The following is a 25,195-nucleotide window of genomic DNA, read 5'->3' as shown; positions in this document are numbered from 1 at the left end:
GGATGTAACAGGACTAAACCTACTGATAGTGTTGGAGCTGAAACTACAAAAGTGTTCCGACTCAAACTTTTGCAGTTATAGTGAGTTGTTCACACACCTGTAAAATGTATTTTTTAATCATATGGATCACTGCTGCAGTAAAAATCTTGGCATATGGGGAGACCTTTTTAGCTTTATCAGGAAAGCGAGGAGGAAAAAAGCAATATTATGTCCTTCTGAGTTTTAATTAAGACTGGGTGAGCTTGGAGAGAATTTGTTGTAAAGTTGTGGTTACATATAGTTACTTGACAGTGGATTAGCAGTAGTGCAGTAGACAGTACACTAACCAAAGGGAGGTGAACGGGGAAACTACAAAGAACAAACTGTAAAGCATGTATCTAAGATTGCCTAAAACTATGAATGCTGGAAGTTAAATGTGAGGAAGATTGTTACTGGAAAGGGAAAATAATTGGGGGGGGTAAGGTGAGAAGGGGGCCATATTGCAGTTTTACAGAATTGAAAAGCAGCAGTTGACTGAAATAAACTAAACACCTACTCACATTGACCAAATGCTGATAAAAGGTGAAACTGAATTACCTAACCTTATTTTAGTAATGATGTTAATAATAACAGAAAAAAAAATTAGTAAACAAAAACAAATCCAAAAATGTTTAAATTGCTAAACTGTACACACGTCATTCTGATGAAATACATTGCATATCTCTTTTGGTCTTATAATATACTTTCAAATAATCTGTTTTAGGTATGAAGAGTGCAGACTGCAATGTGAATTGCAGTCAACAGCCAACACTTGTGAGATCACAGTTGCATCACCCTAGAAGGAACCTCCAGCAGAGGTCTCAGCCTGGAAAGGACATTGACAAGTTTTATGTCACTCGTGTACCACAGCTTCTGTCAGATCATCACTGCCACCAAACCCCTGAATGTAACAATGGAACACCTGTGACACATGACCTGACAGAGCATCTACCACCACATACTCAGAGAGTGAAGGTATATGATGAGCTTTCTCTTACTCCAAGACTTCACTCAGGACATGGCTGCAGCAGGAGCTCTGAATGTGACACTGGAACACCTGCAGCACATCATCTGACAGAGCATCTACAGCCATGTGCTCAGCAGGTGAAGGTGTATGATGAGCTTTCTCTTACTCCTACTCCAAGACTTCACTCAGGACATGGCTGCAGCAGGAGCTCTGAATGTGACACTGGAACACCTGCAGCACATCATCTGACAGAGCATCTACAGCCATGTGTTCAGCAGGTGAAGGTGTATGATGAGCTTTCTCTTACTCCAAGACTTCAATCAGGACATGGCTGCAGCAGGAGCTCTGAATGTGACACTGGAACACCTGCAGCACATCATCTGACAGAGCATCTACAGCCATGTACTCAGCAGGTGAAGGTGTATGATGAGCTTTCTCTTACTCCTACTCCAAGACTTCACTCAGGACATGGCTGCAGCAGGAGCTCTGAACATAACACAACTAAGACATTTCACTCAAAAAAAGAAACATACAAATGTGCTGAATGCAATAAATCTTTCACACATGCCAGTAGCCTGAAAAGTCATAACGTCATTCACACAGGATTGAAACCATATAAATGTACTGAATGCAGTAAGTGTTTCACACGGCTAAGCAGTCTTCAAAGTCATTACGTCATTCACACAGGAGTGATGCAATATGAATGTACTGAGTGCAATAAGGGTTTCACACAGCTAAGGTATCTTAAAAGGCATTGTGCCATTCACACGGGATTGAAACCATATAAATGTGCAGACTGCAATAAGAGTTTCACACAGCAAAGCAATCTTCGACGGCATTGTGCCATTCACACAGGATTGAAACCGTATAAATGCACTGAGTGCAATATGTGTTTCACAGTGCTAAGCAGCCTTCAAAGGCATCTTTTCACTCACACAGGAGTGAAGCGATATGAATGCACTGAGTGCAATAAAGGTTTCACACGGCTAAGGAGTCTTCGAAAACATTATGCCATTCACACAGGATTGAAACCGTATAAATATACTGAGTGCAATAAGGGTTTCACACAGCTAAGTAATCTTTGACGGCATTATGCCATTCACACAGGATTGAAATGATATAAATGTACTGAGTGAAATAAGAGTTTCACACAGCTAGGCAGTCTTCAGCATTATGCCATTGGCACAGGAAAGTCCAAATGGAGAGACGAAAAGTCAGCAATCAAAGGAGAGTAGTAGTGCTGAAATTGAATTCATCCTCCAGTCTTGGTGAGTACCTTCATGAAGTGGACCCTGGTTTCACAAAATCTCACTAAGGCAATACTTATATAGAGACTGTATTTATATAACATATATCATGTACAGAAGTAGGTCAAAAGCTAAAAAAGACAGCTGGGAGCACAAGACCCAGGATAAAAAAGTGCCCAATCCTGTTAGGTGCACTGGTGCTAGGACTGGAAAAGATGACTGTGTAGAATCCTCAAAACACTGAAACAGTACTGCAATGAGGCTAGGCCAGGCCCAGGAGGACGATTAACACCCTGTTGTAGAAGGAATAGTCCACAAAAATCAGAAAAACTGATAGGCCAAAGAAGAGCCATAAAGATGATAAAGTGGACTATTGAGGATAAGAAAAAATAATATGCATTGTTACTACTATGCAAAAAGCCCAGAATTTCCAGACACAAGATATACAAAATGATTAAGAGAGAAATTAGAGGAAAGCAAAATACGTCATCAAGAAAAATTGTCAGAAGCTTCAAATGAAAGCTTGTGTTCATTAATACAAAAGATTTGTGAAAAACAGTATATAGATCAAGAAACCTTGATCTGTTTGGAATAAGAAGCATCTGAGGAAGTGCAAAAATATAAACAACAAAACCAAGAGATATTTGAAAAATATAAAAAAGAAATATGGACATGGGAAAGAAACAGATATTTGATATGGTGTAACATTTATGCAAAGGAGAAAGCCAAATTGATCAATGCAAAGAAAGAAGCCCCAAAGGTATTTGAAGAGAAATACAGGCAAAAGGCATCCAGATATGGAAAATTTCACAATAAAAAAATAAAATCACAAAGATGGAACATAGAAAAGAAAATCAGTAAAGTAGAAGTTAAAAAAAATAGAAGTTGAACTTGAGTGCCTGCAAAGTGAAGGATTTGGTGTAGAAGGTCTAATGCAGGTTACATCACAGCAAGATGGAGTCCCCAAAGCAGGGAGAAACAGGAAGATCAGGAAACATCTGAAGAAGAAATATGGACATGGAAAAGAAAGATTTAATATGGTGTAATATTTATGCAACCAGTTCAAAAAGAGCATAATCAAAAATATTTGAAGAGAAATCCAGGCAAAGGAATCTAGTCATGGAAAACTTTACAAAGATGAAAAGCAGAAAATGAGATTAGTAATGAAGAAGTTGAAGAATTAGAAACTGAGGTCATGGAGTACTTGCAAAGTGAGGGATTCAGTGTAGAAAATCTAATTCAGAAATCACCTCAACAGGATAGAGTAAAGGATATCCAAATTAAGGGGAAATCAGTGGAACAGGAAGCAATTTGGTCAGGCACCATATGAAGATAATTTGGAGCCTTCAGCAGGAAACCAGTGTAAATGTTTACTTGACGGTAGACAGCAAGGGAAGGAACAGGGCACTACTGTGGAAACTCTGATGCAGTCAATGTTTTAGAGTGATAGGCCAGTGAGTTCCCATATGACAGAGCAATGGATGGCACAGGATGAAGTTGAAGAGAATGTGCCACGGGACGATGCTACAGAATCTTCTATAGAATGCAACACACAGCAGTGGATATAACCAGAGCAATTTACTCCTCCTCGCTGTGAAGGAGTAAATTGCTCTGGTTATATCCACTACTGTGTGTTGTGTTTTTTAGGATTGCAAGTCGTTTGACTTTTGTTTCGATTTGAATTCTTTCTTCTATAGAATGCCCACAGGAAACAGAAAACAAGGGTGTGTCCTCAGTTTGGAGAAAATGAGTTGAGAAGAGTTGCTTGATTTAATAGACATAGATATATCAAGATCAATGAAAGAAATAGATTGCAGAAGGTTAATAAAACCAATGAACACCGTAATTAGGACTGTCCATAGAGATCCATGCAATATAACAGAAGTAAACAGTATATATTACTGTGCAGCTAAATTAATATCTGATAAAGTTCTACCACAACAACGCAGGGTAGTGAGGGAAAGGACAGGGAGAATCAAATACCATCATGGAAATATCGAATAGATAAAACTATAAAGCAGTTAAGACAAGAAGTGTCACTGTTATAAAACTATAGAAGGGGGAATAGATCAGCAAGAATGCTAAGAAAGCTAAATGTGATAAAAGCAATGGGCAGTATTGGAAGAGACCAGGATCTATCATGCACTATCACAAATAAACTAAAAATTTCAGCATAGGTGGAGAAACTTAGAAGATAAGAAGATAAATATAAAGGAAAAGTACAAAATAAGCAATTTATTGATGACCCAGAAAGGTTTTATAGAGAATTGGGAAACAAGGTAAAAGGAAATGAAAGACTGCCAAAAAAGAAGAAATTGATACATTTTAGAGAAGTATTTATGAAGATCCTGTGGAACATAACAAAGATGATAAATGGATAGAAGAGGTGAAAGAAAGAATAAGAAGTTTAAAGGTACAGGATATGAGATGGGGGTTAGTAACAGCCAGAGAGATTGAAGCAAAGTTAAGAAAATCCTCTAAATGGAAAATCCCAGGCCCAGATGCACTACATAACTTCTGGTTAGAAGCATTAACATCTTTGCACCAAGATTTAGCTATGGGTAAGAACTATTTATATGTACACTCTGAACAGACACCAACCTGGCTAGCAACAGAAAAATGATGCTCCTACTTGAGTGAACCTGCAAGCTACCCTAAAAATTATAGACCAGTAACTTGCCTTCCAACTACGTATAAACTGTACATGGGTATTTAAAAAAAACTCAATAATGGCAGTAGAACAAAAGGGCAATAAAAGAAAATCATATGGAACAGAGGATCATTTGTTGTTTAATAAAGTCGTAGTGGAGAACTGTAAAAAGGGGAAGAATCTAAGTATGGCATGGATCTACTACAAAAAAGCATTTGATAGTATCACACATTCATGGATAAGAGTGCTTAAAAATATATGATACACCCTACACTGATTGACTACATTACAGTGACAGTGAAACAGTGGCAGACCACTTTGCAGTTAACCCCTGATAAAGAACAACGTTTTATCCCAGGGGTAAATATTCAAAGGGGGTATTCCAGGGTGACTCGCTGTCACCATTGCCATTCTGTCTTAACCTTAACCCATTAAGCTGTTTACATAACTGCTTAGACCATGGCTATAATTTGGGTTCCTATTACGTTATCGAACTTCAACAAGGTCGAACCCTATATGGTCGAAACCATATAGTCAAACTTGTTGAAGTTCATAGGTTAGTTCATAGGTTAGTACTAGGCTAACTGCCCTTGCGAGCCATTGGAAGCCTAGCCAATTATCCCTTGTGAGACTCAAACCCTACACCTTGTGTTTGTAAGGCAAACACCTTAACCATTAGGCCACCCTCCCAACATAGAAAAAAAATAAAAGATGTAACAGTAAACTAACTGTTGCAAGCAGGGGAGCTAGCCCCCCTGCATCCCCCACACCCTCCGGTCTTTAAATATACCAACTCTGAGATCGCACTATAGTGCGGAAAGAGAATATTTCCCTTTATTGCACTATAGTGCGATTTTGGAGTTGGTATATTTAAAGAGTGGTGGGTGTGGTGGCCATGGCCACCCTCATGGCGGGTGCAGGGGGGCTTGTTGCATCTTTTTTTTTTCCTCCTTGTTTGAAGTTTTGAAACTACGACCAGACAAGTTCGATATTGTCATGTTCGAAGTTTCAAAACTTTGATCGCATAATAGGAACACCTATAATTTGGCTCCTAGAAAACAACAGTGTGTAAAGACTTCTCATCTGCTCTTTGTCGATTATTTAAAACTGTATAGCTCATCAGATGAGGAACAGAAACCATAAATGCAGGTTGTCAAAACTCTTTCAGGTGATACAAGAATGTCATTTGGTCTTGATAAATGTGCAAAAGCAACTTTTGAAGCAGGAAAACTGCAACATCAGGAAAACATCAGTTTGGGATAAAAATGTGACATAAAAGAACTTGAGCAAGATGGAGTGTAAAAATATTTGGGAATTGATGAAGGATCGGCAATAAAACATGAACAAATGCGAATAAAACTTAGTAAGGAATACTTTATAAGACTTAAATTAATCCTGAAAACAGCATTGATATTAGCAACAAAATCTAAGCTGTAAACCAATTTGTTCTTCCTGTCCTAACTTAGAGCTTTGGAGTGACTGACTAACCCCAAAACGTGTTGGTTAGATTAGATAGGAAAACAAGAAGGATGCTTCATGCTCACCAAATCATTTATAAAAATCATTGTTTACCAAGATTATATAGTCCCCGTTCTGAAGGAGGAATGGACCTCCTTGAAATTGATTACATGTATAGATCTGCAATCATGGGACTCTATACATATTTGCTGACCTCACAAGACCCAGACATAGTGAAGGTTTTGAAACTTGAGAGTAAATCTAAGATGACTTCTCTGCTTAGTTTTGCAGAAGCATATGGGTGTCAAGCAGTAATGGATATCAAACCAGAAGTAGATAAAAATCAGGCAGCAACTGAATGTGCCAAAAAACAAAAGAAAAAATATAAGGTGAAGGATCAGATGAGAAGGCAAGAACTGTTTAAAATGCATAAATATAGTTGCAAGTATAGAAAACTTCTGGAAGAACCAAATGTTGATCAGGAACAAATGCAGGCATGGTTAAGGAGAGGCGAATTCAAACCAAGAGATGAAAGGTTAATGTTGGTGGCCCAAGATAGTGGGCTACATACACATTGGTTTACACAGTCTATTGAACATGTGGGAGAAACAGACAAATGTAAGTTTTGTAAAACAGAATTGGAAACAGTTCCACACCTCATTGCTGTTTGTGATATACTAATGGCAGAAGGACTGTTTACTGAAAGACATAATGTGGCAAGATTGTTACACTGGAGATTATGCAAAAATTATGGTACTGAAGTGGCTGAAAAACACTGGAAACATGAGCCACAAAGCATCATAGAAAATTATTAAGTTTATATCACATGGGATCACCCATTACCAACAATTCAAAAATAGATGCTAGAAAACCAGATATAGTGGTCCAAGAAAAGAAAAGAAAAAAGTAGCATTGATCATTGAACTCACTATATCCAGTCACTGCAGTTTCCTGCGTACAGAGAGACACAAATTCGTAAAATACCAGGATCTGCAGGCAGAAACAGCAGCAATGTGGAAGAAAAGATACCCAGATAGTTCCAATAGTAGTAGGAGCAATGGGTCTTTTAAAAAATAATCTACAGTTGTATTTAGTTACATTACCAATCCATGTAACTCCATACGAATTGCAGGAGTCATTACTGGGCACATTGCAGGTGCTGGGTAGAGCACTTTTGACTGACATCAAAGAGTGAAACAATACTAATTTCATGAACTTTACTCATAGTTTGACTTAAGAATGGCATCCAATCCTGTCATAGCATTAGAAACCCAAAAGATATGGAGAAATAGAAAATATTGAAATTTTGAAGAGAAATATAGGCAAAGGCATCCAGACATTGAAAATTTTACAATACAAAAAAAAAGAGGATTAGTAATGGAGAAGTTAAAGAAACAGAATCTGAGGTTATGGAAAAGTGAAGGATATTGTGTAGAAAATCTAACTCAGAAAGCATGACAGAAGGATAGAGCAGTGCACTCCCAAGGTGAATCAGTGGAGTGGGAAACATCTGATCAGTTGCCAGATGAAGATACATTGGAGCCTTCCACAGGAAAGCAATATAAACATCCAGTTCAAGCTGCACAGCAAGTGGAGGAACAGGAACTGTGGCAACTCTGGCACATCCAATGTTAGGGGTGGTAGGCCAGTGAATTCCCATATGAAAGAGCAATGGATGACACAGAATGAAACCAAAGAGAATGTGGTACAGGAAGATGCTGTGGAACTACCTACAGAATGCCCACAGGAAATGGAGAACAAAAAATATACCCTTGGTTGAGAGGAAAATGACCAAAGAGAAGAGTTCTTGATTTATTAGAGATGGACAGTCATATTAAGATCAGTGAAAGAAACAGATTACAAGAAGTCAATAAACTCATAAATTTGGAGTTTGGTAAAACAAATGAAGACAGTAATTAGGACTGTTCACAGAAATTCATGTGATATAACAGAAGTAAATAGGATACAACACTGTGCAGCTAAATTAATAACATAAATTCTTACCACAAAAACATAAGGTAGTAAGGGAAAAGAAAGGACTATCATGGAAGTATCAAAGAGAGAAAACTATTAAGAAATGAAGACAAGAAATGTAACTGTTAGAAGAATATTGAATAGGGAACAGATCAACAAAAATACTCAGAAAGATAGATGTGATAAATACAATGCACAATACAGAACAGATCAGGAGTTTCTGTGCACTATCACAAATAATAAGCTAAAAATATCAACACAGGCAGAAAAACTTAAAAGATACACAGATAAATATGAAGGAAAAGTACAAAATAAGCAATTTATTGATGATCCAAAAAGGTTTTTAGAGAATTGGAGAAACCAGGCAAAAGGAATTGAAACACCACCAAAAAGAAGAAATAGATTCATTTTGGAGAAATATTTTGAAGATACTGTGGAACATAAAGATGCTAAATGACTAGAAGAATTAAAAGAAAGAATAAGAAGTTCAAATGTACAGAATATGCAATAGGATGAAGTAACTGCCAGATAGATTGAAAGAAAGTTAAGAAAAGCTCCTAACTGGGAAAGGCCTAGATGCAATACATAGCTTCTGGTTAAAAGTATCAACATCTTTACATGAAGATTTAACCATGAGTAGGAGCTATTTATAGGTGCACCCCGAACAAACACCAGCGTGGCTAACAGGAAAAACAATACTCCTACTTAAGAGCCAACCTGCAAGCCATCCTAAAAACTATAAACCAATAACTTGCCTTCCAACGATGTATAAACTATACACTGCAGTTGATGTTGACAGAGTTTATATACATTTAAAAGAAAATTCAATCATGGCAATAGAACAAAAACGTAATAAAGAAAGTCATATGGAATAAATGATCATTTGATGTTAACGTCATAATGCAAAACTGCAAAAGGGGATAAAATCTAAGTATTGCATGAATAGACTAAAAAAAAGCATTTGATAGTATTTATTTTAATTTTTTTACATTTGTTAACCGGGGTGTCTAACTGAGCTGAAAAGGCCCTTTTTCAGCAGAGGCCTGGGTAGAAAAGCTCCACATAGAAAAATTATAGATACATTTAGTTATTTAGACATGATCAGTATACACACAAATTAAAAAACACATGTTTTTACAGTGGTATGCAGCACATCAACAAATAAAAAAATATATAAATTTAAAAATAAAGGTAATAGATTTGTGGTGCATAGCTGAAAAATGGAACATAGGTAGAATACATACACAGTACACAGGAACAGTACATACATTGTAGATTAGCCAGTGTTTGTGATTAAGACTGAAATATTATCAAGTACTCTATGTTTAGTATGTGTACCTTATCCGCTTTTACTAGCCTAGGGAGCCATCATGGCACTGCCAACTTTGCTTGAGATGTCTGATGAGGTCTTTAAAGGAGGCTTTGGATGATGTGTTTTGAATGCTAGTGGGGACAGAGTTCCATTTTGTAGCCACTGAACTAATACATAGAGCATCTCCAAAGCTATTGTAGCTGTTGATGACTTCTAGTAGTAGTTTGCTTGATGATCTAAGAGGCCTTTTGGCTGAGTGATGTACTAGTTTTTGATGGCAGAACACTTATTGGGGAGGTGGGGAGCTTAGAGCAGCCTATCTATCCCTGGAGGAGTGTTCCCAGCACAAGAATCTGGTAGTCTGTTTTCTAGCTCTTTCAAGTCCCCCTGTATAAAACCCGCTTTGGCGCGATTTTTGCACTTGTTACTACTCAGCCAAGCTCCTCGTGGTCCTGCAGAGTGGTGCTAGCAGCAGAGAGGCTAAAAGAGCGACTGCTAACCTGATAAAAGTGTTTTTTTTTTTGCTGCTACTACCTGGGCAACTGTCAGATCTAGCTAAACTGCAAGTATTGATGCTTTTTGAACTGTTTTAAACTGTTTAAAGTTGTTTTTGCACCTGCACTTTTAAAGTTTGTCCGGTTTGTTGCATATACCTGTTGAGGCTACACACTCAAGTGTGCTAGCCTGTGTTACATATTTATTGCATTTTCCTGCGGTTTGTTGCAAAAAAGAAAGAAAACAAAAAAAATTATCCTTGTTTCCCATCTTTCCTGACCTAGAGTAGTCCAAATACAGGCTTTGCTGTATTCTGGACTTTTGGAAAGTTCCTGTGTTGCCCATTTCCTTTCTTGGATAAAGGGAGGCTTCTTTGTTCACCAGTGGCAGTGGGGAGCTTAGAGCAGCCTATCTATCCCTGGAGGAGTGTTCCCAGCACAGAAATCTGGTAGTCTATTGGCTGTTTGGGGCCAATTTCTAGCTCTTTCAAGTCCCCCTGTATAAAACCCGCTTTGGCATGGCTTTGCACGATTCTGCGCAGCATCGGGCAGCTCCGCTTAACTGGGTTTAAACCATTCTCGGCTCCACAAAGTCTGCTCTTCACTTTTTCCCTTAGAACTGATCTAGTTCTCATAATAAACAACCTATTCCTACTCTAAAGCCTGGCACTTGCTCACTAAAGCTGTTATATAAGTCAGCACTAAAAAATTAAAAGCACTACACCCTCACAAACTCCCCTTGAGTACCTTGTTCCCCATTGGCCCTTTTTTCAATTATAAAGGAATTCCCAATACTATTCTAGCATGTCCAAAGGTCCTTTGTCAATCTCCTCTCCAGTCCAGCTGGTGAATCTGGGAATCTTGAGGCAATGTTACAACTGCCTCATGTACACAGACAACCCTCTCCTCCTCCCAACAAATTCCAACACATGTGAGAGATGCAACCATATAGCCAAACTGGAGGCTAAGCTCTCTCAACTCAGTACTGGCATAACCAGTCAGGAGGAGAAGGAAACCACACTCACTACAATTCCAGTCTCACATAGACCTACCACGACAGCAAACCAAACACATAAACACACAAAAACATACTCAGAGGCTCTAAATAAAAATCTGCCTAAGCAGCAGAGACCTCCAAAGCAGACACACAAGCAACTGCTATCCCAAATCAAAACACGTGCAACACATAGCTCACAAAGCCAGTGTGCCGAACAGTCACAGCCCTTAAGGCTAAACAACACACCTGATACACTTGTAATAGGTGACTCTATCGTCAGGCACACTGATGTCCCGCTCACCAGGCTGAACAAGGAGAAGGTCACGGTGAGCTGCCTGTCAGGCCTAGGATCTGCCACATAACACAAGCACTAAGGTTACTCCAAGGCAAGTACAAATGTGACTCAGTCATTGTCCATGCTGGTGTGAATGACCTGAGACATACCTCCCTGGACTACATGAAAAGAGACATAGAGGAGCTCCCTGAGCATGTAGCCCAGGCCAGTATGACCCTGACCTTGAGTAGCATCTTACCCTCACCAAGAATGATGCCACAATATGAAGACAAGATGATCAATTTCAACAATTGGCTTAAGTATTGGTGTCATTCAAAGGGGATCCAATGCCTGTCAGCCTGGGATGACATGCTCGACAAGCCACGATGCTTCACTAGGGACGGCTTGCACCTGTCACCCTGGGCTTTCAGATATTGGCAAAGGCTCTTGCCACCCCCATAGTGCCTTTTTTAGGCAAGGCTCAAAAGACAAACCCACCTCCATAGTTATCACAAGGGATAAGAAACTAAGAGTAATGCTACTCAACGCCAGAAGTCTAAACCTCAAGATGCACTTTTCGAAACTCTCCTTAGCATGGAGAACATTGATATCTGTGCAGTAACAGAAACCTGGTTCAAGGCTCCCGAGAGCACCCCAGCACTACCAGGTTATACCTCATACCATGCTTTTCGGCCCCAAAACTTGGACCGAACCACAAAAGGAGGGGGAGTATCAATATTTGTCAAAGATACCCACACCTCCAGGTTGATGGCACAGCACGAAGCATCAGAGACTATCCATGTGCAACTAACAGTGGGTAAAACTGCCTTCCAGTTTATAGCCTGCTACAGACCACCCTCCCAAACCCAGGAAGCCCACTCAGCCCTCCTTAGAACACTGGAAAATATGAAGGTCTCTCCAAACACCATTATATTGGGCGACTTCAACTACCCAAACATAGACTGGGAGCATTACTCTAGCTCCAACACCCTAGTCCAAAGGTTTCTAGAATTTATAAACTCAAATGTTATGGAACAACTTGTTACCACTCCCACAAGAGGGGAAAACATACTGGACCTGATCATCACCAACATGGGGGCTCTATGCTCCAGACCAGAAGTGTATCCCTCACTGGTAAGATCAGACCATAAACTAATCTCACTAGATATTCACATTCCGACCCCACCCCCTGCCCAGAAACCACAGTGAAAAACTTCTCTAAAGCAAATTTCACACTGCTCAAAACCGAGGTGGAATCCTTCAAAGCCCCCGGGCGTGTGGAAAATACGGCTCAGACCACAGAATCCTTTATAAACGCATTCTATGAACACCTTCAGGAATGCATGGATCATGCAATCCCAAATAAAACCAAGACCCAATTCTCCAAAGGCAGGCGTCCTGTCTGGTGGACCCCAGCCATAAACAAACTATACAATAGAAGGAGGAAGCTACTACATGGTAGAGCAAAATCCTAAAAAGGGAAGGCATCTTTGATCAGTATTAGCAAAAAACTACGGGCACTCATAAAATCGTCTAAGGCCAGCTTCAAGAGAAAAATTGCACAGGACACTAAGGATAATCACAAGGCTTTCTTTAGTTATGTTAGGAACCTGGGTGGGAATTCCCAGATATGCTCAGAATTAGTCCAAAATGACAAAAAATACACCAAACCCACAGACATTGCCAACATCCTAGCTGACAGGTTCAGCGCAAACTCCCCCCCCCACCAAAAGGGCAAATATCTATCCCAGCAGAGTGCTGCCCCCCTGACATCTCAGATACTCAGGTAAGAGCCGCCCTCTCCAAAGCAAAAAACACAGCATCAATGGGACCAGACGGTGTCCCGGGCTGCGTCCTACATGAACTCCATGAAGAGCTAAACCCAAACATAAAACTACTGTTCAATCTCCGCCTTACTACAGGATATGTACCCAAAGAGTGGTGTACAGCAACAGTGGTCCCTCTCCACAAAGGTGGTGCCTCAATGGATCCTGGAAACTATCGCCCCATAAGCCTGACTAGCTTAGTATGCAAAGCTATGGGAAGGATCATCATGGACCTCATAAATAAAGATATTGGGGACCTACAGACACTGGATCCTACCCATTTCAGCTTTGTTAAGGGCAGATCCTACCTCTTAAACCTGGTCAATTTCTTTGAAACAGTCACCAAGGCCATTGACGAGGGGAAGGTGGTCCACACAGCCTACCTGGACCTTGCAAAAGCCTTCGATACAATACCCCACTCGGGCATTGTAGATAAGCTCACCAGCTTAAATATAAATCCCTATGTCACTAGATGGGTTGCAAACTGGCTCAAGGGCAGAACCCACATGGTTAGAATTCCTGGAGCCATGTCAGACTCCAAACCAGTTACAAGTGGCATCCCACAAGGCTCAGTCCTGGGACCTCTCTTGTTCGGTATATATTTCTCAGAGGTACAGGCCAACATGGAAGGACTGTGGCTGGCCAAGTTCGCAGATGACTGCAAACTAGGCACCATAATCGACTCTCCAGCCGACACAAGCATCCTACAAAAGGGCCTGATAGAAACAGACAACTGGTGCCAGAGCCATGGCCTCAAGCTAAATGCCAAAAAGTGTATAGTCATCCCCTTTGGCAAAAACAAAGTGCCCACAAATTACCACATAGGTGGTAATCCATTAAGTACAGAAGAAGTAATTAGGGACCTGGGGACCCAAGTTGATAGCAATCTCTCATTTGAAAACCACGTGGCCAAAGTGGTTAGAAAAACATTTTATATAGCCCACCTAATCATGAAGGGATTCACATCTAGATCAGGGGAGGTCATCATGCTTCTTTACTCATCCCTCATCAGGCCCATAATTGAGTACAATGCCCCTTTTGGGATGTACCTTACCATACACCTGCAGCAACTGGAAAGACCCCAAAGGTATCTCACCAAGAGGATCAAAGGGCTCAAACAGATGCCATATGCTGCCCGGTTAAAGAAACTCCAGCTCTACTCAGTGGCATACCGCCTAATCAGAGGCGATCTGTGCCTGACGTATAAAGCCATGTCCAACCTGGAATTAATGGACATGCTGCACCTCAGAAAATCCAAATCCCATCAAGCTACACACTCGAGAGACTTGAACCTCAGCACTGAAATAAATAGGACATGCTGGAGGGACAGATTCATAACCCAGAGGCTCCCTTCACTCTGGAATAAAATCCCAGTCCAGGTTAGGCAGAGTCCCTCATTGACTCTCTTCAAGAGGAATCTTGATGAGTGGATGGGAGATCGTAGGTTTACCCCGGCTATCACTTCTGTGTCACTGTTAGACAGAGGCACAGTATACTGACCTCGAAAAAGGGCATAGCAAAATTCATTTAAAATGGGTGGTGAAAGCCAAACACACTCTGGCTATGCTTATAAATGCCCTAGGGCAGATAGCCTAGTATGAACCTATGAACCTATGAATGACAAAGGCAGAGGTGATTGTAGGTTAGGAGGTTGGGCAGTTCAATCCAGTGGAGCTATCTGAAAGCAGTACAGTGATGAGTTCTATATTAGCAATTTGCAGCAAAGCGGGAAATTCTGTTATAGCAGGATTCCATTTTGCTTAGTTCAGTTTTGTTGAGATTAGTCAGAATGGGAGATGCATAGAGTAGGGTGGATAGAAGTTGGGAGTGAGCAATGGCTGATTGTGTGTTGTTGGTAAGAAATGGTTTGATAAGGTAGAGTGATCCCAGTTTGGCATGTACTTCTTTAATAGTTAAGTTGAGATGACTTTTAGGTGGGAGTCTATGGTTATTCCCAATAGCTTAGCCTGTGCCACTGGAGTGATTGGAGTAGCACTTGTGGAGTAGATAGTGAATTGACTATTATCAGTGTTTTTGTTAGAACTAGTTATAATCATAAGCTGAGTTTTCTTTGGATTGAGCAGGGCCAGCATTAGCTGAAATGGTGCCTTAGGTGAAGTAGTGCTCCGGCACCCCCTTACACCCTACCCACAACATACTCACAAAACAACCCTATTTGAGCCACACCCGCAGGTGGGTCACTCCCCAAGAAAGCTACTCCAGTAATTTACTTAAATCATTTAAATGCATAAGAAGAAAAAGATACCTTGTAATGTAGTGAAACTGCAACTACCTTTGTGTACTTATTTCCTACTTTAAATACCAGAACTGGATCATAGTCAAATGGGGCCCTAGGCAGGGTAATAAAATGCCCCCCTCAGAGCAACCCCTCTTGCAGCAACCCCTACCCTCTAGCAGCAGCCCCATCCCCAGCCACTCCAGTGTTCCATTACTTGGCTATTTCCCACCAGTAACCAGACACATTGTTCAAATCTATCAGTGTGCATGCTATTTTCTTATTTACTTCTACAATGTTTACAGATATTGAAATAAAATAACACAAACACAGATAGCCATTTGCTAAAGAAACAATACAGTTTCGCAATGAATACAGACTTAGCATGAGCAGTAAACTTCTCTGCCCTTGAAACTCATACTCATTGAAACGGCAAAAATATCATTAATTAAAATAGCATGAAAACCCACATTCATAGAAAATTTATCTGGCCAGTGGAGGATCAAGTTTACCTTTGGGTTGTTTTCAAAACAGACTACTTGCACACATTTTTAGGGCCACGCATACACGTATTTGTTTTTTTGATTCATCTTCCTGACTGTATTAAATTATATTCCTTGTATAATACAGCACCACTTTTTAGAATGGGTTTTAAATTTGTAGTTTTAAACATTCTTTTAATAAGCAATGAAACAAAATGTATGAACCAATTAACTACCCATTTCAGAAAATTTCAACCATAAAAGGCCACTCAAAACTTCTGTAATTATAATCCACCAATATCACTCGATACGCACAATCTCTGCAGAAGTAAAACCATCTGAATAATTTTACATTAAAGAAATCTGTAACTAATGAAGAGGTTGCTACTGACAAACAACTTTACATTTTTATGTTTTATCTATAAATTTAGTGCCTGCTGCCCTTGAATAATTAATTGCCTATATTACATTTAAAAAGTGCTAAGTTAGTTATATTGCAATAGAAAATAGCAAACCAATCTCATACAAAGAACGTACTCGGGGGTGTAGAACCCCTTCCCCCCTTATAATGCAAACAATCATATGGATACTGCAATATCAGCATTCCATTTCCATGGTGTGGGAGAAGAATCCACAGCCCTCTGCACCAAACGCAATTATGATACCAACACTGCTTTCAGATTCTACAATATAGTATGCCATTTGATAAACAAAAAACAGCTATTTGCACTTTGAAAACAGACTTAGCATGAGCAGCAGTAAACTTTCTTTATCACTTATGTTTCAATTGTTATTTATAATTGATTTTTTTATCAGTTTTACCATAATAAAAATTATTTTCAAACAAGAAAAAAAAAGATCTGCTTTTGGCACTGCAATTATCAAGAGTATGTTCTGTTATTATAACACCTGATGGATCCAGGTTACTACATCAACAACTAAGAAGATCAACAGCCACTTCCCCGACACGAAAACACCGACACAGAAATGATTGAAACTGCAAATCACGGACATTTAACAGGTAACGGGTTTAAATTTCGCTAATCATGCCTACCATGTTTTAGTAAGTGTGGCAGTGTTATACATGTGTTACGATCATTGTATTACTAAGTCCTTATGGTAGGCATGATTAGCGAAATTTAAACCCGTTACCTGTTAAATGTCCGTGATTTGCAGTTTCGATCATTTATGTGTCGGTGTTTTCGTGTTGGGGAAGTGGCTGTCGATCTTCTTAGTTGTCGATGTAGTAACCTGGACCCCACCTGATAGGAAGAGCTTGAATGTGTCCTGTGAGTTGCAGATGATGTACCCATTCCTATCAGATATGAAAGTTATGTACTTATCATAATGGTATATGTATAGGAGTTAGTACATCCTCTGTAATGACCTTACCCACATTCCTCCAAAATAACTAGAGGATGAAAGACCCCAACTCAGAGACAGATTTTAAATATTGTTCTTATAAACACAGAAAGTTGCCAGAATAGCAGGGTTTATGTTAACATGCTTTCCCTAAATGATATGAAGTCTGAAACCCAAATGTATGCCATTATTTAGTGACTTCAGTCCTCAATAATTTGAGAAGATCACAAATTTTATGATAAACAGATCAAAACTATGATGCAAAAATGGGGACATTCTGTGAAATCTAGACAGTTGAGAGGTATGCTGGCTGTATCCCACCCACCTTCCCAACAAAATCCATCAACATACAATTTTTCCTCTGTCTCTCTTGCAAACATTTTTGTATTCTACTTGCAGATTTTCAGTTCTTAACACTTTCCATTTTCAGCTGCAAGCTCAAGAAATCATGTACACATGTCAACTCTCCCCGATTTTACAAAATGTCTCTGACTTTGTCTCACATATTTACCCCGTCTCTCATAATTTTTTTCTAAATCTTCCGGTAAACAGCTGAGGCATTTCCCTCTTAACATCAGCTTAGGTTGATTTAGTAGAAGAGCTCAGTGCTGATTGTTATGTGTTGTGCTTACTGAATGTGTTCTGAGATGAGAAGGTAGCCCCCAAGTTAAGCAGATACTTACACCTATCACATACTGAATCATTGTGAGCTAGCAATAGAAAGTTTTCAGCAAGCACAAGGCAGTTATTACTGGCTGTAGATGGGGTAAAAGCTGACTGAGATTACATATTGACCAGTGTAGATGAAGGGGGTGCAAGCTAAAGGATAAGTTAATAACATACTCTTGTGGTAAGACGGGGAGATAATCGACTGGACTGGGAAAAGGTGATAATATGGTAAAAAAAAAAATAAAAGATAAAAGAATGAGCTGTGACTGTTGTAGTCAAAAGTACAAAAAAAATGTAAAAGTGACAGAAATACGTAGGATCAGTCATGAATCAGAAGTGGCACATTTAAATGAAATAGCTTTACCCAGAATGCTAATGTGGTCTCTACTGTACTAGTAAAAGCAATGAGCAACACGTAGTTTGACCCAATAGATCCAGATGCAGTAACTGTAATAGCAGTTAATCTGAGTAGTTGCACGTGCATTAACAGTACAGCGGTCAGGTAATAAAGGTACATCAGAAAAATAGCCTGCACTCTGTACTGCAGCACTGTAGAACATCAGCTTGAAATGTTATAACACTTAGTAATCAGCAGCAAGCAGAAATGCAACACCTGTGATGAAAAAAGTGTAATCCGTAACTTTAATATTTTATGTACGTTTATCAGTAACAGGCAACACTAGTTATTATCTAGTCTGTTTACTATAAATATGCTGTTTTGCTATAATATGGACCTGCACAGGGGTGTAATTATTAATAAATACAAATTGTTGGTACAGTCAGCATAACTCTTTTGCACTTTACCTTCTGTTTTGCACATATTGTATTGAAGTGTTCTTTTTTAAACTGGTTGTAACTACCACATATTTTTTAACTTGACTGCGCACATATTGTGCCTCTAAACTGGCTCATAACTACGTAAATAAAAGATCAAATGTGGGCTTCAGGAAGTATAATGAGTCAGAGGTAGAGAAATGGATTGCTTCTAGAGAAGATATCTATCTGTATGACCTGTAACTGATTAGCATAGAAACAGAACTGGATGTGAATGTAGATCTTGCTGGACAGAGGGATGGATTTAACAGATCTGCCCCAGAGATGAGCAGTGACTGAAGTCCTAGGTTGTTCCTGAAAGCAGAAACTTTCAGAAGTAGAAGACATATTGATGATCCTTCTGGCAAGGATAAAGCCAGCAGGCATGGAGTGTTGCTCTTAAAGTTAGTCATAGAAATAAAGGTGAGGAGCATGGCATTTGAATAACAAAACTCAATTGATATGTAGTGCATTTACAAAGGGTAAGCTTGTGGATAGGTGCTGGGGTGATAGTTGCAACATTTACAAAAGGAAAAATGGAAGGTGAACATAAATTGTTTTCTAGTGAGTTACTTCTGTTAAACTATTAAGAATGAGAAGAAAGACAGCAGTCCAAGGCACATTAAGTATCACGGACAGAAATAGAAGGAAAAGAGAAGATTTCTAAAACAAGATTGCATTGATTAACAATATACACAACAGCTGTTATTTATATACATATATATTTGTAAGAGCATGATTGTAATGCATTTGGGCAAATGCACAGAAGGTTGAATAGTTTTACAGGTGTAAAATGTGAGCAAACAGAATATTAGTATGTGCGACTGGCACTAGTGCAGAAGTGTTTTTTTTTTATGCCACATAAGTAATACTGATTACTAACAGGGTATGCATTATAGACAAATAATAAACTACAAACATATGGATTACTTCCTTATAACAGATAGCCTGTAGTTTATTATTGAACATAGAAAATAGCCATAGTGAGGATTTAATAATTTTCAAATAATTTTTACTGTGCTGAAAAAGTTAGCTATTTGCCAAGTTTTGTTGAAAATTAGTCCAAAAAGTCAAGCTATACTCTAGACATATGGTGGGAGATAGTGTAACAACTTTTAATTGCATTATCTGTAAATGCTGTTTCCATAATATTCAAATTAATTTACAGTAACACTATCTTAATACGTTTACTTCTGTGATCTTAATGTGGGCTGTCATGAACATTTAGAGTATCAGGTACAGTCATCTTGCATACTGGTATTCAAACTGTGCTTTGGGTAACATCTTAGTGGAAATGTAGGACTATGATACTGATGAATTTTATAATTTGTTGACAAGCTTGTTTTGGGGAAGAAAGAGTCATAAAGGGTAGTTAAAAGGTGCAGACAACAATGAAAAAGGGAAAAAATAATCTAAATAAATTAGTTTCAAAAAGGTGTGCAGAATTCTGTAGCAAAGTTAAAATGGTGATGTGGCATTTTGTTATGTGCAAAAATTCTTCATTCCTATTATAGTTCTTTTTTAAAATATTTTTTTCACTGCAATTATTTTGTTTAAGTAGGGTTTTAATGATCATTTTCTAATGTTTTAATAGATGAATGGCAACACAACTGTCTTGCAAACAGAACACTTTTCATGTTGCTGTTTGTCATGGCATTAGAATGCATTTCAAGTTAAACATTTTACTGCCACTAATCTATGTGGTATGACTGCTCAAAAACAAATCTTTACAAAAAAACTTGCTGTAAGAACAATTTAATAAAGGCATTCTGACCTGAAACTGTTTTTGGTTTCTTTAACCACTTTTGACTGCAAATGTCATGTTTTCTCGAGTTGTAGCAGTCTTATAGTTAGTCATTTTTAAGAAAGATTGTGAACCTGTCTTCCTTTCTGTACCTTTTAGTAGAGTTTTACTGTTTTCATTTATTTAGCTTTAAATGCTCAGACTGCTGAAAGTTGAAACATCATATATCAAGCACTACTGAATATGTATGTACGTCTATAGATACATAGATACAAAAACACTTGTTGCCAAGAGCAGTTTCAGTTAACTGCTCTTGGATAAACTGCTTTGACTGACTTGCTTTGCAGTGGGTTCATAAAATTCCCTCTCTTCATACTATTTATTTTCCACTGAATAGAATCACACACACACACACACACACACACACACACACACACACACACACACACACACACACACACACACTTTTCACCAAATTTATTCTGTTTGTTCCATTTCTCTGACCTGCAGCTCATAATTAACTTTGCATCACACCTGGAAAGTGATCAATATTTCTAAAGCACCTACCTATTATTCTGATGCATTATTTTAGTCACCTTTCTTCACTGAAGTAACTTGAGTTCCGCGCATGACGGCAGAAAAATTTTTTTTTACTTGTTGAAGCCCTCTTGGCTGGCCAACCTGAAATAAAAGTGGGAGGGCACTTTCCCCTTCCCTTCTCCGTATGGTTTTGTTATTTTGCGATCTTCTCAGCGCCCTTCACTCAGAGACAGAGTGCCTAGCAGATCGCCAAATAACAAAAGTACATTAATTAAAATAAATAAGTAAATACTTAAAATTCCGCCCTTTACGAGGCCGGCTGCATGGCGCCCTAGGCGGTCGCCTAGTCCGCCTATGCCTAAGGCCGGCCGTGGGATTGAGGATAAGTTGGGCTTTGGTGAAGTAGTTTTCAACATCAGAGAACGCTGGTTGAGTTGTTTGCAGGAAGGTGGGAATGTTTTGTTCAGCACAGATTAAGGTAGTGTCATCTGCATACTGAATGATAGATGCATGTTGTGTAGAGGTATGGAAGTCATTTGTGAAGATTGTGAATAGTAGTGGTCCTAAGATAGAACCCTGTGGGACTCCTATAGTTATGGGCAGCTGAGGAGAGAGAGAATGTTTCTATTTCACAGCCAGCTTGGTACCTGTTAGTTAAGTAGCTTTGGAAACAGGTAAAAGTGGAATTTGATAGGTGATATTGGTTTACTTTGTTTAGCAGAATTTGGTGCAAGACTGTGTCAAATGCTTTGGACATATCCAAAAAAAAGAGTTGACACCTGCAGGCCTTCATTTTTGAGATGGTTTACTGTGTCTGTGAAGCAGAGGAGGACTGTAGTGGTACTATGGGCAGGTCTGAAACCATGCTGAGTAGGTGACAGGATGTATCCCACATTCATGGATAAAAGAGTGTATAAGATGCACTGTACACTGATTTTATTACATTACAGAGACCATGAAACAGTGGCAAACCACTTTACAGTTAAGCCATGACAAAGGACAAATTATTATTCCAGGGATAAAAATTCAGAAGGGGATAGTCTAGAGTGACTCTCTGTCACCACTGCTCTTTTGACTTGCCCTTAACCTTGATTGAACATGTGGGAGTAACAGACAAATGTAGGTTTTCTAAAACAGAATTGGAAACCGTTGCACATGTTGCTGGGTGTGATATACTAATGGCAGAAGGACTGTAAACTGAAAAGTATAATAATGTGGCAAGACTGTTGCATCGGGGATTGTGCAAACTTTATAATACTGAAGTAGCTGAAAAGCACTGGAAACTTGAGCCACAAAGCATCATAGAAAATTAAGTTTATATCACATGGGGGATCATCATTACAAGCAGTTCAAAAAATAGATGCAAGAAAACCAGATATAGTAGTCCACGAAAAGAACACAAAAGTACCACTGATTACTGAAATTGCTAGACCCAATGTGTCTTGCATACAGAGAGAGAGAGAGAGAGAGAGAGAGAGAGAGAAAGTCATAAAGTACTAGGATTTGCAGGCAGAAACAAGGGCAGCATGAAAGAAAAATAACCAGATAGTTCCATTAGTCCATTAGTAGTAGGAACAACAGGTCTTATAAAAACGAATTTACAGTCATCCCTAGATATGCTACCAATACATGTAACCCCATACGAATTGCAGGAGGAGTCATTACTGGGCACATTGTGGGTGCTTCAAAGAGCACTTCTGGCTAACATCAAAGAGTGAAACATTACTATTTTCATTGAACTTTAATCGTACTTTGAACTAGAAATGGGGTCCATTCCCGTCATGGTATTAGAAACCCAAAACACTTCCAGAAATTAAAAAGGAGTGAAACATTATGAATGTACTGAATGTGGAAAGTGCTTCAAATATTACAGCAGTCTTCAGGAGCATTATGCCACTTAGAGGTTTGAATGAACACATGATAAATCAGCATGCAAAGAGGAATAATATTGCTGGAACTGAAATCATTATCAAATCTTGGTGAGTACCTTCATGAAGTGGACCCTGTTTTTCACAAAATTTCACCAAGGCATTGATATATAGACTGTATTTTATATAACATATAGCATGGACAGAAGTAGTTTAATAATAAAAAAGATAGCTGGGTGCACAACACCAAGTATAAAAAGTGCCTAATCCTGGTAGGCACACTGGTGCCAAGACTGGGAGAAATGACTGTATAATCCTAAAGACACTGAAACATTCCCACAATGGGGCTAAGCCAGGCTCAGGTGGAGGATGCCCCCCTCCCGTATTGTAGAATGAAGTAGTAGTCTCCAAAAATCACAAAAACTGGTAGGACAGAAATGAGACATAAAGATGATAGAGTAGGCTATTGAGGATAAGAAAGAAGTTATGTATTGTACTATTATGCAAGAAGCCCAAAATGTCTGGATTGAAGATATAAAAAGATGAAGACGGATAATAGCAGAAATAAAAATATCTGCATAGCAAATCTGGTAAAAGCTTCAAATACAAATGTGTGCTCATTAATACAACAGATTCATAAAAATATTGTATAGACCAAGAAACCTTGAGCTATTTGAAAAAAGAAGTGACTGAGGAAGTGAGGAAATATAAACAACAAAACCTAGAGATTGTTGAAAGGTATAAAAAAGAAATATGGATATGGGAAAGAGAGAGGGATACGATATGGTGCAATATTTATGCAAAGGAGAAAGCCATACTAATCATTACAAAAAAAAACAGCACCAAAGATATTTAAAGAGAAATATAGGCAAAGTCACACAGATACAGACATTTTCACAATTCCAAAAATAAGACCATAAAGGGGAGATGCAGAATAACAGATTAGTGAAGTAGAAGTTAAACAAATAGAAGGTGAAGTAGTGGAATACCTGCAAAGTGAAGGACTTAGTGTAAAACATCTAACACAGGTTATGTCACAGCATGACGGAACAATGAGTTCCCAAAGTAAGGAGAAACAGGTGGAGTGGGAGACATCTGTAGAAGCAATAAAGATGTGGAAAAGAAAAAGGGATTTAGTATGGTGCAGTATTTATGGAAATTAGAAAGAAAAACTAATCAGTACAAAAAAGCAGCACCAAAGATACTTGAAGAGAGATGCAAGCAAATATGGGAAATTCTGCAATACAAAAAAATAAGAAAACAAAGGGGGAAGGTATTAAGATCTTTATATGAAGATTTAGCCTTAAGTATCACCCTGGTTAACAACACACAAAAAAAATGATACTCTTCCTAAAGAGTGAACCTGCAAACTATCCTAAAAACTATAGACCCATAACTTGCCTTGTAGCGATGTCTAAAATATACACTTGAATTGATGCTGATAGAGTTTATTTATAGTCATTTAGAAGAAAACTCATGCATGGCAATATAACAAAAGGGTTACAAAAGAAAGTTATATGGAACAAAAAATCATTTGTTGTCATAATGGATTATTGTAAAAGGAGAAGACTAAGTATGGAGTGGATAGATTGCAAAAAAAAAAAAAAAAAAAAAAGCATCCCACATTCATTGATAAAGGCAAACCACTTTGCATCTAAGCCATGGTAAAGGACAAATTATTATTCCAGAGAAAAAAATTCAAAGGGAGCACCCTAGGATGATTCCTTGTCCCTGCTGTTCTTTTGCTGTTAACCCATTAAGCTTTTTACTTACTAGATTAGGCTTTACATACATACATACATACATACTTTATGTTTCAAGCACAGGCATTAAAGCCCTTCTAGCTTGCCAATATGCCAAAACACTTGTTCTCATAATGAATGTCCAGGTTGTTCTTAAAAATGTCTAAACTAGTACTTGCTTTAATGTAATTTTGGTAGTCTGTTCCAAGCTTCAGCTACTCTGTCAGAGAACCAGTTAGTACACTTCTCATTCCTATAGAATCTTCTACATACGTTATCTGATGATTCTCTAGTACTTTTTGATAACCCCAAACATTCCTAGAGGTAGTTGTCCCTAAATGCCTTATATACCTGAATAAGATCTCCTCTTAAATATCTGCAAGAGACACTGTACAAGTTCAGATATTTTAGTCTTTCATAATAACTTAGATTTTCACATCCATGGATGCCCTTAGTATATTTCCGTTGTACTCTTTCCAGTTTATTCATGCTTGTTTCCTTATAGGGTTTCCATATTGTTAT

At 38.6% G+C, this 25,195-nt stretch overlaps 1 protein-coding gene across 1 annotated transcript; it reads left to right on the top strand.

Annotated features, from left to right (window-relative positions):
- The first annotated feature begins 744 nt into the window (after positions 1–744).
- LOC122814394 (gastrula zinc finger protein XlCGF26.1-like) lies at positions 745–2,070 on the top strand. Its single transcript, XM_044086978.1, has one exon. The coding sequence runs from the start codon at positions 745–747 to the stop codon at positions 2,068–2,070; it is 1,326 nt and encodes a 441-aa protein (XP_043942913.1).
- The last annotated feature ends 23,125 nt before the right edge of the window (positions 2,071–25,195 follow it).

The sequence above is a fragment of the Protopterus annectens genome, chromosome 10.part0 (assembly GCF_019279795.1).
Source record: "Protopterus annectens isolate FY-2018-M chromosome 10.part0, PAN1.0, whole genome shotgun sequence".
Lineage (NCBI taxonomy): Eukaryota > Metazoa > Chordata > Ceratodontiformes > Protopteridae > Protopterus > Protopterus annectens.
This window is presented reverse-complemented; position numbering and strand designations above follow the sequence as displayed.